General features: G+C 44.9%; 2 protein-coding genes across 2 annotated transcripts in view; both read left to right on the forward strand.

Annotated features, from left to right (window-relative positions):
* The window catches only part of LOC131483082 (A disintegrin and metalloproteinase with thrombospondin motifs 12-like), a 25,372-nt gene extending 22,383 nt beyond the window's left edge, over positions 1-2,989 (forward strand). The window contains exons 3-4 of the mRNA XM_058679998.1: positions 1,974-2,061; positions 2,916-2,989. Of these exons, the coding sequence (XP_058535981.1) occupies positions 1,974-2,061; positions 2,916-2,989 (162 nt within the window). The remainder of the gene's footprint in view (positions 1-1,973; positions 2,062-2,915) is intronic.
* Positions 2,990-3,037: 48 nt separating this feature from the next.
* The window catches only part of LOC101517391 (A disintegrin and metalloproteinase with thrombospondin motifs 12), a 212,970-nt gene continuing 199,616 nt past the window's right edge, over positions 3,038-16,391 (forward strand). Inside the window, exons 1-2 of the mRNA XM_058679999.1 lie at positions 3,038-3,329; positions 3,477-3,838. Coding sequence (XP_058535982.1) covers positions 3,038-3,329; positions 3,477-3,838 — 654 coding nt within the window. The remainder of the gene's footprint in view (positions 3,330-3,476; positions 3,839-16,391) is intronic.

Genomic DNA, 16,391 nt, shown 5'->3' on the forward strand with positions numbered 1-16,391 from the left:
ATATTTCTAGCTGATCTCAAAAGGATTTGTGTGCAATGTTTTTTTCTTTTAAAGGTTTATTAATTTTTATTGAAAAGGCAGATTTATAGAGAGAAGGAAAGGCAGAAAGATTTTCCATCCACTGTTTTGTTCCCCAGGTGGCTGTGATGGCTGGAGCCGAGCCAATCTGAAGCTCGGAGCCAGTAGCCTCTTCTGCATCTCCTATGCAGGTGCATGGTCTCAAGGCTTTAGGCCATCTTCTGCTGCTTTCCCAGGCCACAAGCAGGGAGCTGGATGGGACATGAACCAATGCCCATGTGGCATCATGGTGCTGAGAGGTGGAGGATTAACTAACTGAGCCATCACATCAGGACCCTTGTGTGCCTTTTTGTACATCCCACAGTTAGAATGATAGTGGAGATGCAGTTGTAAATTTATTGGCTCTTGACTGTTAAATCTTACTTTTCTCTTATTTCAGGCAATTAAATATCCCAATGCATCATTTTGATATATGAGCTTACATAATTTATCTCATTAGAACACATCTTTAAAATACGCAATTGCTTTAAAACTGCATTTGTTGGGCTCTTCTTTGTGACAGCCTGAATTAATTATGGCCACTTTCTGGGCAATACAAATGAGAAAATTTTTAACTCCCTTCAGTTTTCAATAGGCCAAAGTTTATTCAACTTGGAGTACGACGATTTAGAATTCACTTTAAAGAATGTTGCGACTTTTGGTTTGTGTACCCCTTCAATTAATCAGTAACAGCTTTTTGGAGAAATAATCTGTTAGGAAAGACACTTCTGCTGCTTTGATAGACATGCAGAGGTTTGCCTGTGTCACAGTGTATTAGTATTTTTCATTCTGTTCCAGCTTCTGCAGGGATCTTAAGCGTCAAGGGTAAAAGGTCAATTCCCCCAGTGTACTTCAAAAGGGATTGCTGATCATGGGTCCGGGCATGCCAAAGGTGCTTCTTAGCCCTGCACCCCTCTGGTGTGCCCATGAAGTGGGAGAAAGTACATACAGACTTTCTTCAGGACAAAGTGAGGGGGCAGGGGTGCTCTCTCCACTATGCCCCCAACGCCGGGCAAGTTACACAGCTGGGTCAGGTCTAACCGGGGACTTGAGCGTGGGTGAGCCCTAATGACAAAGCCCCTCCCCCCAACCTGGGAGAAGGGATCGGAATCTGGAATTGACCCTACCCAAGGCCCCACTGCGGGCCGATAGCTCTGCCCAGTGGAATGAGACTTTCTCAGCCCCTGAGTTCTCTCCAGTGCTCCTACCTTGGAGGCATTATTGTAACAGATGAGAAGAACAAAGCATGGGAAACAGGATGGGAGCTGGCTACCTCCACCCCTCACCTGGCCATTCCTCTCTTCACTCAGGTCTGCATTTGGAAGGGCCGGTCAGTCCTACTAGATCAGCCCAGACATTTCTGGTTAAGTGAGTGGGAACAAGAGAGGACCGAGTCAGTTAGACTCCCCAGTCCATGGCACTCTGACATTATTTGTGCAAAAGTCCTCTGCTGTCTTGCATATTTGTGCATGTTTATGTCCAACTCCTGCTCCGGTTCCTCTCTATGGAAACCACTTTAACGGGTTCCACCTGCAGGTTTTGGTCTTGTGTGTTCTGTTCAGCTTTCTACTTGAGTGTGTGCCTTTTCTATTGATGTAAAGAGCTCAACTTTACACCAACTTGTCTTCTTTTCCACTCAGCACTGCTTTTACAACATATATGTGTTGTCATGTGATCTCTTGGGCCTGAGTGCTGCCACTGGAAGTCATGAACCTGGACTTGTCTACTGACTTTTTCTCCCGAGGAGGAAATCTTTGTGCTTCACACAATACTTGCTGCAAGGCAAAGGGGACCATCCTATCAAGCATGCTTGAAGTCTATTGTTTGGAAAGCAACAGAGCTGTTTTAGAATGTACCCCCAGTGAGTCAAATTCTTTTCGTTGATCAGCCGTGAAAGTGTTCAGTGTTACATCTAGGAACTGCACATCTATGTTGTGCAAAATTCTGGCCTCCCAGAGATTCGAGGATACACAATACAGGAAACAAACAGCGATGCAAAGGAAGGTTGGTTTGGAAGGACAGAAAATAAGATCGGGAGGGAAAGGAGAGAACTTTGGCCAAGGCACAGGGGAGTGAAGAGGACAGCTGGACTCTAAAGTGACAGGTTTTTGGTAGACACAAAAGACAGTCTAGTCAGGGAGATAGCATGAGCAAGCAAGTTAGGAAGTTAGGAGGAGCCATGGCAGCTATAGCGGGGAGAGGAGGCAACCCACGCAATCTTTTCTGGTTTTGGGTCGGTTGGTTTCCTTTTTTTCTTAAAGATTCATTTTTATTGCAAAGTCAAATATGCAGAGAGAAGGAGAGACAGAAAGATCCTCCGTCTGGTGATTCACTCCCCAAGTGACAGCAATGGCCGCTACTGTGCCGATCTGAAGCCAGGAGCCAGGAGCTCCTCCAGGTCTCCCATGTGGGTGCAGGATCCCAAGGCTTTGGGCTGTCCTCGACTGCTTTCCCAGGCCACAGGCAGGGAGCTGGATGGGACATGGGGCCGCTGGGATTAGAATCGGTGACCATATGGGATCCCGGCGTGTTCAAGGTGAGGACTTTAGCTGCTAGGCCACTGTGCCGGGCCCTCGGTTTGTTTTCTGTTTTTGCCTGAAGCAAGGAGTGTGTGGTATAGAGTAATGATACATTTCCTAGTAGTTGGAGTCTTTGCTACTCTCAAATATTTGGATAAGGAGACATGGGGGAGGGGGGACTACATTTGCTAAGTGTAGAGATATTTATTCATAATTCTTGTTTTTTCTGCATCTTTCATCCTTTTTCTCAAAAATTAACTTCTCATTTAGTTCCTTTGTTTCTATAAATCTTTTGAAGTCCCCTTATATGTGAAATCCACAAGTATTCTTGTTTTGCAGCTTTGCAAGTGGCAAGTTTGATATTTAAAGTCTTTGTCTCAGACCATAATATGTTCCCTGTCATCTTATTCTGAGCATTTTATAAACACTCCAGAGTTCCTATAGGTATGTTTTGCTCCGTGATGGGCCCCTCTCAGGCTGCAATTGTAGGAGGTTTAGTCCTGCAGTCTCCTTGTGAAGAACAGTGGGGCTGTATGTTTGCGTTCAGGGACTCGGGGCCTCCTGTTCGTCATGCTGATCTCGTCCCTGTCCTGCCAGTGTGCCTGGTGAATGAAACCTTGTCTTCATTTTTCTCTAATCAAGCAGCTGCTCTCCAGAGCCCTCCCTTGGCATCTATTCAAGACTGCTACGTGTCAGTCAGGAGGAGGAAGCGTTGTGAAAATCTAAGTTATCCAAGCTTGGCAGCATTTCATGGTGCGAAGGATCTTGAGGCTCCAAGTTGACAGAGGGGATTTGCAATCAACCAGCTGGAATATAAGCTCTCAGTGGAAATGGGTTTACCTGGCTGCAGACCCAGCCTGATCTTGCCATTTCTGATTCTTGTGTCTCTTTTTCTTTCAGCGCGTTTTCTCGAGGGTCTGCCCGAATACCACGTGGTGGGGCCTGTCCAGGTAGATGCCAGTGGGCATTTCCTGTCCTATGACCTGCACCACCCCACCACCGGTGGCCGGAGGAAGAGAGACTTGGACGATTCAGATGACCGGGTGTATTACAGAATTTCACATGAGGAGAAGGACCTGTTTTTTAACTTGACAGTGCATAAGGAGTTTCTTTCCAACAACTACATTGTGGAGAAGAGATATGGGAACCTCTCCCATGTACAGATCGTGGCTCCCGTGGGGCCCCGCTGCCATCTCAGGGGCACGATTGTACAGCAGGGCACCACGGTTGGGACAGCAGCCCTCAGTGCTTGTCATGGACTGGTGAGTGCCTGGGGCCCTCCTCTCCTTCTGTCTCTAGAGGGATCCTAATGGCTCAGCTCGTGGAGCCCCCACCAGCGGGTTCACAGGCGACATTAACACAGGGGGACTGACCTCCTGTGATGTAGTGTTTCTGGCTTCAAGGGAGTTTGGGTGGAAGTGTATAAAAAATCAAGGGCAGTGAAATTGGGAGGTTTCCATCAGAGAAGGCAGAAAGACCTCCAGCTAGGAGTGCTAGCGGAGAAACAGGGAGGGTTTGAGTTGGGTCTGCACCCTCTGAAGCAGCTCTGAGGTTCTGCTTGACTTCCTGGCTGGCCAGTGCCTTTGGAATGAACAACACTTGGATTTGGACTGAGTGCGAGTCTATAATGATGGTTTCCTAGTTGAAGTAGGGATTTTGCCATCCGCCTTCATGGGGGACTTTCTTCTGGCCTCCTGCGGTGCTCAGTTGAGCCAGCTGGGCGTCGTCCTGCCGGCAGGGTTCATACTCCTCTGGCCTTGCTCTGGGTTCCCATGCATCTGCTACGATGGGCATCAGTGGAACTTGATGCCTCAGGACTCAGGGGAGAGGAGGAAAGGGGCCCTCATTTGCAAGGGCAGTGCCTGGAAATGGCAGGATCCATGAAAAATGTTTGCAAAGGTAACCGTGCTACAGGCAGCACAGCTGTGGAAACTTATGGCTCATTACTAAGTATGCAAGTCACATTCATGCTTCTGAGCCCCTAGGAACTGAAACCTTTTTCTTTTTTTTTTTTTGGTAAGCTAGAGCAGGATGGCCTGTGGAGCTGCAGAATAAACTCACCTGAGAGCTCAGTAAAAAGACAAATCTGGGCCCAGTGCGGTAGCCTAGTGGCTAAATCCTAGCCTTGCACATAATGGGATCCCATATGGTTCGTGTCCCAGCTGCTCCATTTGTGGCCTTGGAAAGCAGTAGAGCATAGCTTAAAGCCTTGGGACCCTGAACCCATGTGGGAGACCCAGAAGCTCCTGGCTCCTGACTTTAGATCTGCTCCAATATGGAGAGACCAAGATCTCCCATCTGCTGATTCACTCTCCAGGTGGCTGCAATGGCTAGAGTTGGGCTGATCCGTAGCCAGTAGCCAGGAGCTTCTTCCAGGTCTCCCATGTGGGTGCAGGGTCCCAAGGCTTTGGGACATCCTTTACTGTTTTCCCAGGCCACAAGCAGGGCGCTTGATGGGAAGTGGAGCAGCCAGAACACAAACTGGCAGCCTTATGGGATCCTGGTGTATGCAAGGGGGAAGGGAGGAGTTAGCCACTAGGCCAGCACGCTGGCTCCAATACATCTTAAAAAAAAATCGAGTGCGTCCAAAGCTCTGGCAATGGGCAGACGCACACTTCTGGGTGTGTTCATTAGCAATTTGGCTCTAACTCCAAAATGTACAATTCCCCCTCTTTAAACTCAATTCAGTGGCTTTACATTTATTTACTGAGGTTGGAACCATCAGAATCAGTTTTAGAGCATTCTCATTAGTCCAGAAATAAAGCTGTACTCTCCAAGTGCCCATCCCTGGCTTCCCAGGCTTAGGAAACCATCTATCTAAAGATTTGTCTAAAGATTTGCCTATTGGAAGCCTATGTTTAAAAAAAGTTGTTATCAATAACAGTACATTTATATGGGTTGCAGTGCAACATTTCAGTGCCTGCTTGGCATGTGTGGTGATCCATCAGTATTTTTCATTTTTTGATGTTAGGATTGAAGCCTTGGCACTCCTGACTTCCTATTTACTTATAAAATACATAGCAGGTGACTGAACTGCAGTCACATCACCATGCTGTAAAACAATAGGAACTTGTTCTGTTAACACTGGCTCAACTTTCATCATCTAAGCCTCCCGTGTCTTCCTCTGCTTCCAGCCTTTAGTAAAGCATTCTGTCTCCAGTTAAAGGTTTTGCCTCACTTTTAGCTTCTTTATATGAGGGGTTGAATAGATTTTTATTTCTTTATGCATAAGTGGAAATCCAGTTTTCACGTAAGGAAAAACTTGAGAAAATTTTGTTGTGTGAAACCTGTTTTACCAAGTTCTCAGGAGCCTTTGCGAGGACCTGGGCTAGCTCAGCTGTTCTTCATTATGGCTCTACATTGGGATCTCCTGGGGTATTTTAAAATGTGTCCATGCTCTGAACTCAACATCCCACATATTCTGGCTTAACTGGCCTGAGGGCAGAGCTCAGACATCAGCATTCTTCATGCTTCTGGCAGATTTTCGCGTGCCCTGGGTGTCACCCAGGTTACCAGGAGTACGTGCTGATTGCGGTATGCCTCCCAGTCCGTGTTCCGTGGTCCTTGTGGGTTCAGAACACAGCCTTCCCCTGCAGGTCTGGCTCTCAGGCTCCCCAGCTGACTTGGGGGTCAGAGCAGCTGCTCTACATTATGCTTTCCTTTCATCCTTTCTTAAGGGGGATTGCGTGCTATTTAGCATTATTTCAAACTTGAGGAGAGAATCCTGGGAGCTACTCCATTTTCAGAAGGTGCCAAGGAACAGTGAGTACCTCTGTCTAGGCACTTTCAGATGCAGGGTTTGGAATCATATTGTATGAAGCGCAGATATGTGGTGAGCGATAAGACGATAGATTTCCACAACCAAATCATTAAATGTGTTTGCCAGAGGAAAGGCCCCGCTGGAATTACAAGCATTGTGGAGCCTTTCTTACTGCATGAGAGGTTATAAAAAAGACAAGGCATCAAAAACCAAATGAGTATCTTCTCTGTATGTGACCAGCCCCTTGGCTGGCTTCAAGTTTGTTTGCACATGTGTCATTGCTTGCTCCTACTTGCCTAACATGGTCTTGGTGAGATGGATGGTGGTTAGATTCTTGTCTCCTTTCTCTGGATGGTGCGTCTGAGGATTGTCTGCAGGTATGTCTGCTCCCCGTTTCTCACCCAGGAATGGGCTGAGGTATGCTTTGATTCACAAGGTGCTCGGCTTAGGAGCTGACAGGTTCGAAGTCTTTTGCTTCTCCTAGGAGAGGAGCAGGTGTTTAAACTGTCTTAGGAAGGAGGCATTTTCATGTAGCCCAGGACATCCACCTGTTTTCCTGGAACTCAGGCCAGGCATATTCTTAGTTTCAGATGTGGCATCGGATTCAGATGTTGGAAACTGTTTTGTCTTGGAGTTGTCTGTGGTTTGAAGGCCCATGTAGAAGCCAGATAATTTCAAACTGAAGATCCTAGAAAATCCCCTGTAGGAAGCGGTGGGACAACTTCTTTTCCCCAATTAATGTCTCTGTTATAGCTCTGGTCCCCTACTCGAAGGGACCTCCAAACCTGGGCAGCCCATGATCCTGGCCTTGTGACACTCCTGTCTGTCATGGCTATCATTTTCACTGCTCTTTGCTCTTCAATGCCCTCATGACTTTGGTTGGATATTTTTATGTTAGGCCATTCTAAGCTCTTTGATGTAGACAGTGTTTTTCAGGGTGGACTCCCTTGATCCTCAGCTGGAGTGATGTTCTTCACCAGGTGGGTTGGCTGCTGCAGGGGCCCTGAAGGATTGGCCTCAGGACAATTTGTTGTCAGTGTTTCAGTTAGGAGTCTGCACCGGGTGGACAGTGGAAGATGTTGAAGACCCCTCACTCAGGCATGATATAGGTTGGTGCTCTGAGTTTTCATGCAACAGTCTGCTCCCTCAGTGGCCTTGTCTAGGCACTCACACTCTGGACTCTAGGATATTAGAAATAAGAATACTGCTCATTCTTGCTCACAGAATCTCTCAGGTCTGGTTTTAATAATGTGAACACAGTTCTTGGCTCTTTCATAAATCCTTGCCTCAATTCCTGTCCCTCGTGCAAAATTAAGTCCTCATTCCTGATCCAACTGCCTGCTCATGGATTTCACAAAGGTCATCCAACCTCCACTTCCACTCAGCTCTCTGGCCTTGTCTCCTTTCTGTTTTGGCGCGCATGGAGATTTTCAGTCTTGTTTTGAACTTGGATATGCATTATAATTTTGGAAGAGCCATTTTCTTTGTTTTTTAAAATTGAACATTAAAAATTAAAAGATTAACTAAAAATTAGAAGATTTGTAGATTCACATATTAGAATGAAGGCAAAGAGATTGCCATGTTCCCTTTATCCGTTTTTCTCTGGAGGTTGTATCTTGCACAATTCACTCTGGACCATAATAGACAGGGTTTTGATGTTGGTACAGTAAAGATACTGGACAACTCCATCACAAGAAGCACTCTTGGGCCTGGTGCAGTAGCTTAGCAGCCAAAATGCTTATCTTGCACATGCTGGAATCCCATATGGGCACTGGTTCTAATCCCGACAACCCCACTTCCCATCCAGCTCCCTGCTTGTGGCCTGGGAAAGCAGTCGAGGACGGCCCAAAGCTTTGGGACCCTGTACCCATGTGGGAGACCTGGAGGAGGTTCCTGGCTCCTGGCTTTGGATTGGTGCAGCTCTGGCTGTTGTGTCTGCTTGGGGAGTGAATCATTGGATGAAGATCTTCCTCTCTCTTTCCTCCTCTCTGTATATCTGAATTTACAATAAAAATAAATAAACAAATTAAAAAAACCCACTCTTGTTGTGTGTCTCTAGCCATGCCTTTTCTTTACTGCTCTCTCACCTATATTCTCATTTTACATTTAAATCTGTGATTCATTTTGAATACATTTTTGAATGAGACATCAGGCTTAGAGATTCTTCTATTTTTCCTTGTTCTCTCCTTCCCTCCCTCCCTGCCTTTCCCCCATTTTAAAAAAATTCTCTCTTAAAAGTATATTTATTTGAAGGGCAAAATGACTGGGATGGAGGGAGAGCTCTTCCCTCCACCAGTTCACTCGCAGTTGGCCACAACAGCCTGAATAGAGCCAAGCCGAGCCAGAACCAGGTTCCAGGAACTCCCTCCGCGGCCTTCCAGGGTGTGCACTCGCAGTGATCCGGATCAGAAGTGGGGGCAGCTGGACTCACTCAGGTTTTCTACCAAGAGAAGCAGGAATTCCAAGTGGCAGCGTAACCCACCGCCCCTCCTTTGCTTTTGGTCTCTGGTTGTCTGATTGCTCCAACGAACACTGCCTTTGCTCTATTAAGTTGATTTTGAACTTCTACAAAGAAAAAGAAATCAGTTGGATATATATTTTATATATAAGATATATAAGATATATATTTTTAGAAGAGAATATAAAATTCAAACACACACACACACACATTACCTTATTTACTTATATGCTTAATCTTAAAAGCAGGTATACTGATTTTCCCCATTGTGTTGTCTTTTATTGTAGTGATTCCAGTGCCTTTGCTTTGCCATATGCATTTTGGGATGTTCTGTGTTCCAAGACCTGCGGAGATAGCAGTTTTATTAAACCTGCACGCTACTTGGGTGGTAATTGACAACTTTGCTGTGTTGTCTTTGAATCCATGAACATGATGACACTTTCTATTTAGTTAGTTCTTTGATTTCATTCACGTTACGTAGTTTCATAGTATGCTAGTTTCATATGTATTTTGTTAGAGTTACAGCTAAATATTTCACTTAAACTGTTGGGGTTTAATAAATCCAAGCAAGTCTCCAAAGCAAGTGAAATGGTTTTAATTTCTAGTCCAGGGGCAACCTCTTGCCATAAGCAAGAAGTGCCCCGAACGAAGTAAGTGTGAGGTTTTATAGTAAGTATCTATCAGAGAATCAAAAGCTATGTGACAGTGAGCAAGTACATGATTAGGGGCTAACAGTGACACAAAACAAAACATGCTTTTGGAAAATTGTAATGGTGCTTAGAAACATTATGGGAGGGAATGAGGTTGCTCTAACTAGTGTTCATGATGAACATATTGGAAAAGAAACTTAAATATGTGATTTAGTAAAAACAGAGAAGGTGGAACACAGTGGCCAAGTGTACCCATTCAGTTATTATCCAGGATTTGGATCTATGTTGTTGGCATGGGGAACTCTCACCAACATTGCTGCCTCTTCCTATCAGCTTCTTGAATTCTTATCGTCTAGCAGGTGTGCCAAACAATAGTCTCTTGTTTGATGTCTCCATATAAGCAGTTGATAAAAACTGGTTTTCTGGACCATAAAAAGGCTGGGACAGATGAGACAGTTGGCTTTATTTTTTTTCTCTTCCACCACCATGGAGAATAACCTTGTGATGCTAAATTTGGGTTTAAAAAAAAGGAGATATTAATATTATAAATATTTTCTTGCAGGTATGGAGTATTCCAAGTTGGTATTCAATGTCTGGGTGTAAAAGGGCAGTGGTAAAATGAATATCTGGCTTCCTTCTAAGCTTTGGGGGTGGGGCTGGAATACTGTCTGTGGCGATGGGGGCCACAGATGGCAGTACACCTGCAAATGATACAAGACTTCCACTCCTTGTGACTGCCTTCTGTTCTTTTTTTTTTTTAAAAAATAATGATGGATTGGTTGATGTTAAAGGTACTGTGACAGCAGAGAGGAGACAGATCCACTGATTCACTGCCCAGATGCCTGCAGCAGCTGGGTCTGGACCAGGTTGAAGTTAGGAGCCAGGAACTCCATTTGGGTCTCTGTTACATGGGTGGCAAAAACCCAAGTATTTGGGCCATCACCTGCTGTCTTCCTGCATTAGCAGGAAGCTGAATCTGAAGCAGGGGCGGGATTTAAACAGGTGTTCCAATATGGGAAGCAGATATCCGAGTGGCCCTTCGCTTATTGTGACACAACTGCTGTCCCTTCTGCTAAGTCCAGTATCCTTGACATGGTGAATTGGGAATTCAAAAGGAGTGAACATAGGCTTTTCTCTCAACATCTCCACTACAGCAGTTCTGTCTGTTACTGTCTTTGATTATGCCTGATTATTTCTTTTGTATCCTTTTGAATAGTCACACATTCTAAATTGCTCTCGCAACAAGCATACACAATAAAAACACCCTCCTGGAATTGCTTTTATTTAAATATTTGTTGAGTTTGCTTAAGTTCCTCTTTGAGGTATTTCAGAGATTAATTCACAGAGTGGCTGTCACGCACCAGTGCTTCCTGCTAAGTTTCTTAAACTCTCACACTGCCTGTACGCCTTTAGACACTCCCCAGTAATATTACAGTTAAGTTAGCTGCCAAGGCAGTAACACAAATTTATCAGAGATTTCATCTTCAAAGGCCTCACTGATGTAATTGATTGCCCCTCTTCCTTTACCAATCCACTCTGCTCTTGACCGCTAGTGTCTAGTTAATAGGCAGAGTTTTCTCTGAAATTTTCCCCCTTCATTTGATTTTTACTTTGGCCTCAAGCAGTTTTCAAATGCACAGCTTCCACAGTGTCTCATTGGGGCGTCACATAGCACTAGCTTACTTCTAAGCAGGCTTGCTTTCTTTTGATAAACCTTCAGAAAATATAGTTTTTTTTTTAAATTAAGTTGCATTTGAGTTTTCTTCTTTTTGATCCTTTAGCATCCACAGCTCATCCCTAAGGACTGATTTTTTTTTTTTTTAAACTGGTTGTGGGTTTTCTGGGCTTTTCCTTGGACTTCCCCTTGTCTGCTGTTTTTGTTTTAGTTGTTTGGTATTTTATGTTTAGCAGATTGAAGAAGAAACCCAAGAGGTTGACTGTTATCTGCCAATGAGTCAGGGTTTACTGAGACAGTGGAGTAGATTGGGATGTGTGTGTGTGTCTGTCTTTGCCTGTCTGTCTGTCCATCCTTGTAATGGAGTTTGTGTGCATTGGAAAAAGGAGGATGGCTAATGTAGAATAAGTCAACAGAAAGGAGTTTCACCTGAACTGGTGCAGAAGAAAAGGATGAGACAAGTTTGGGCTGCTAAGATGTAAAGGCCTCCTTGGCACTCATTTATTTTAAGTTAAAATGGAGCAGTGAGCACATCCGACCCTGGAGGATGATGTTGGTGGGAAAGTGGGCTACAATCCAGTTTTCCAGTGTCCCTGCTAAGCAGATGTTTGTTCTGACTGAATAGTTGTGTTGATAGTTGCCTTGGCAATAAGCAAGGATGGAATTGAGCTATATTACTAAGTCTTTCCTCTGGAAAGGATTTCAACTCTTACTAGTTAATGCTATTAATATAATTCCTCATAAAGGGATTCAAGTTCATTAGTAGGCTTTTTTTCCTTTTTATGTTTATCTTGAAATCAGTCCACTGTGGTTTAGGCATGAGACTTCAGAAGGATATTTTGTTCATCAGAAGCCTTGGACTTGGAGTTGGGAGACCTGAATGTTAGGTCTGAATTCTCCTGTCATGCTGGGAGCTCCCAGAGAAGCCCATTATTAACACTCAAGGTTCCAACTTCCTCATCTGCGGAATGAAGGCTGCATAATTTCTTTTTTTTTTTAAAGATTTATTCATTTTATTACAGCCAGATATACAGAGAGGAGGAGAGTCAGAGAGGAAGATCTTCCATCCGATGATTCACTCCTCAAGTGAGCCGCAACGGGCCTGTGCGTGCCGATCCGAAGCCGGGAACCTGGAACCTCTTCCGGGTCTCCCACGCAGGTGCAGTGTCCCAATGCATTGGGCCGTCCTCGACTGCTTTCCCAGGCCACAAGCAGGGAGCTGGATGGGAAGTGGAGCTGCCGGGATTGGAACCGGCGCCCATATGGGATCCCGGGGCTTTCAAGGCGAGGACTTTAGCCACAAGGCCATGCCGCCGGGCCCAAGGCTGCATAATTTCTAAGACCTCACAGAATGTAGGAACCCTGAAGTGTAGGCCTGTGTGGTGACTGGAAGAAAAACTGGTATATTGTTGCTAGCTTTATTAGTGGTTAGGCAAGGTCCTCTCGGTGAAAATGGAAACTGGACGATGGAAAAGTTAAAAGGAAAACATTATCATAAAGTTTTTATCATACACTTTATGATAAAGCCAAGCAGTGTGGCAGGTAGATGTTTTTGCAAAACCTTTTTCTGTGCTGTGGGAAAGGATGGAGTCAGGAGGAGGGCATTGAAACTTCCCATGTGATGTGGAAGCTTCCTTGATAAAAGCCCCTTGGGTTTCTGAGACAGGCCGAGTTCAGTGGTGCTATAATTTTAGGAAGATTGTCTCTGAAATGGGAAAGGGGGCTAGCACAATCTCTTTCCTTGGCTGGTTGTGAGGCTAGACTGAGATGGTGTACATGTGACATGTGGTATAGGCCATGTGGAAGATCCTGCCAGTGAAAGGCAATGATGAAGTTTCCCAGAAGGTTTTGCAGGCAGTTTGTCTGAAGTTTATTTCATCTTCTATCTTCATGAAGCTTTCTGCTGAGTTGTTGTGTCTGATTCAGAGATGTCTGAGAGTGGGGGACCTCCAGAGTCAGAAAATCCCTATTTACTGCTGAACCATGGGTCTGCACCTGCAGGCACAGAACCTAGAAGCTTATGGGAAGAGTGAGTTAAAATCTTGTGGTGGGCTCTTCTCACAATAGACAAGGTAAGAAGATATGATCTAAGGTATGTTTTCCCCTTTATTTACACTGTTTGAACAGATGATACAGTCACATGCAATGGCTTTTTTTAAAAGATTTGTTTTTATTGGAAAGTCAGATTTTATGAGAGGAGAAACAAAGAGAAAGATCTTCCATCTGCTGGGTTACTCTCCAAGTGGCCACAAGCAGCCAGAAATGAGCCAGTCCAAAATCAGGAGCCAGGAGCTTCTTCTGGGGGTCTCATGTGGGTGCAGGACCCAAGGCTTTGGGCTGTCTTGTACTGCTTTCCCAGGTCACAAGCAGGGAGCTAGATGGAAAGTGGAGCAGCTGGGACACAAATCAGCGTCCATATGGCATCGTGGTGCATGCAAGGCGAGGACTTCAGCCACTATACTGCTGTGCTGGGCCCACATGCAATGATTTTTTTAAAAGAAGATTTGTTTTATTTTTATTTGAAAGCAAGAGTTACGGAGATGAGAGAGAGAAAGAGAGAAAGAGAGAAAGAGAGAAAGAAAGAGAGAAAGAGAGAGAGAGAAAGAGAGAGAGAGAGAGAGAGAGAGAGAGAAAGAGAGAGAGAGAAAGAGAGAGAGAGAAAGAGAGAGAGAGAAAGAGAGAGAGAGAGAAAGAGAGAGAGAAAGAGAGAGAGAAAGAGAGAGAGAAAGAGAGAGAGAGAGAGAAAGAGAGAGAGAGAGAGAGAGAAAGAGAGAGAGAGAGAGAGAGAAAGAGAGAGAGAGAGAGAGAGAAAGAGAGAGAGAGAGAGAGAAAGAGAGAGAGAGAGAAAGAGAGAGAGAGAGAGAGAAAGAGAGAGAGAGAGAGAAAGAAAGAGAGAGAGAGAGAGATCTTTAATCTGCTGGTTCACTCCCCAAATAGCTGCAATGGCTAAAGCTGACCCAATCCAAAACCATCAGCCAAGAGCTTCCTCTGGGTCTCCCATGTGGGTGCAAGGTCCCAAGGATTTGGACTATCCTCCACTGCTTTCCCAGTCACTGAGCTGGATGGGAAGTAGAGCAGCTGGGTACATGAGCCAGTGCCCACATGGGAGTGTCAACTCTGCAGATGGAAGCTTAGCTTACTATGCCATGGTGCCAGGCCCCACAGATTACAACATTTAAAAATAAGAAATGGTTTATGCTATGGCATATAGCTCATACAACCTCGCTCCTCAGTATCTTCTCAGAGCACCTGTAGGGTCAATCCTCCTGAAGACGTTGACTTGAGACATTGTGGTGAGGTGGTTTATATGCACATGTGTAGTCTGTGGACACACTGATAGGTATTTGTGTGTACATAAAGTTTAACACATGAAGTTCCAACATTTTGGAATGTGAAAAATAAGCTCCCTAGGTACAGTCCTGCTGTGGTATAACCCATCTCCAGAATGTTTCCACTGCAAGTCTGAACTCATGAAATCATAATTTTCCATTTCCCCTCTCTCTGTAGCCCCTGTCATGCTCACGGTCTGTTTGAACTTGACTATCCGGTGTTTCCTGTGAATGGGGTCACACAGTGTTTGTCCTTTTGCAACTGCTGTATTTTCATTTAGCATCTTTTAAGGTTCATCATTGTTGTGACATGGGTTGTAATTTCACTCTTTTTTAAAGGCTGAATTGTATTCTGTGTAAGGTTCTCTACATCATTCCTGCCTTAAATGCAAGAACATTCTGACCATACGTTTTTAAAAGATCTTATCCTGAGTTTGAGGAACAAAGCTGTAACCTCGTGACGCAATGGACCCAAGCCCTGATCTTGGAGCCAGAAGATTTGTGCTCTAGACTGATGTGACTGTTGCTTGATTCGGGAATTAGCTGCCACAGCCAGGAACAATGAAGGAACCCTTGACTGTTTGCTTGGATTTTTAAAGATTTATTTTATTTTTATTGGAAAGGCAGATTTACAGAGAGAAGGAGAAGCAGAGAAAAAGATCTTCTATCCACTGGCTCACTCCCTAAGTGGCTGCAATGGATGAAGCTGAGCCCATCCGAAGCCAGGAGCCAGGAGCTTCTTCCGGATCTCCTGTGTGGATGCAGTGTCCCAAGGCTTTGGGACATCCTCCATTGCTTTCCCAGGCCACAAGCAGGGAAAGTGGAACACCTGGGATACAAACGGCATCCATATGGGATACCAGTGGATGCAAGGCAAGGATTTAGCCACTAAATCCTTGACTGTTTCCTACAGATGCTCTGAGTAGCTTGTAACTCATATGTTAGAAACATCCTACAGGAAATGCTCACGTGAAGAAGCAAATGCCCGCATCTAAGTGCTGCATATTCATGACAAGGGATTGAGTCACTCTACCCAGATGATGATATAAGTAGGTACTGACTAATTAATACCAAGCATAGAATTTGACAAGTTAATGAATATGATGAAAGCTTGAGGTGCCTCTAGCAAAGGAACACAATAATGCCTGGATTTGGGATAAGTCTTTTTAGGGGGAGTGAATTTTTGACCTAAATTGAAGCATTCGAATTTTAGGAAAAAGGTGGAGGAAGACCTCTGGCATGAAGGCACAGACATGAGGCAGAGGGACAATTCCTGAAGTTGGGTCCAGTGTGGCCAGACAGCAGGGAGCAAGTGGAAGGTCGCCCAGTGAGGTCCTAAATGGTCGTTCAGGTCCCAGCAGGCACTACAGGATTCTGGTTTTTATTTGAAAAGGAAAGTCTTGAAAGCAAAGCAGAAGAGTTATATGGATGTGATCAGATTGTGTTGTGAAAATCCTCTCTAGTGTTAAGGGAGTAAGAGTTGGGAGTGGAAAGTTTGGTTGTGATGTTTTGCCCCTGTCTATGTGAAAGATGAGGCTGGTTTGGGCTGATGTTAGGCAATAGGGATGGTGAGAAAGAAGTCTTGCCCCAGTCCACAAGAAAGATGAGGCTGGTCTGGGCCAGCATCAGGCAATTGGGCTGGTGAGAAAGGAGTGTTTTTATAAGCAGGCCTTGAGGATTGGCATACACCAGAAGGGGGGTGGGGAAATGCCTAACCAAGGGGACAGGCAAGGATGCTTTCTGCCTTTTACAGCTGTGTGCATGGGAGAACTGTATACTTAAGAAGAAAACACTGAAGACGGGAAACATTTTGGGGGAGAAAATCACAGGTTTAGTTTTGAACTGAAATGTGCACTTACTAAGGGATAGCCAGTGGGCAGTGTTAGTTAATGGTAGCGTAATTATAGCTATTATCTGGAGTGCCGGAATGTCTGGTTGGGGCT

The sequence above is a fragment of the Ochotona princeps genome, chromosome 23, assembly GCF_030435755.1.
Source record: "Ochotona princeps isolate mOchPri1 chromosome 23, mOchPri1.hap1, whole genome shotgun sequence".
Lineage (NCBI taxonomy): Eukaryota > Metazoa > Chordata > Mammalia > Lagomorpha > Ochotonidae > Ochotona > Ochotona princeps.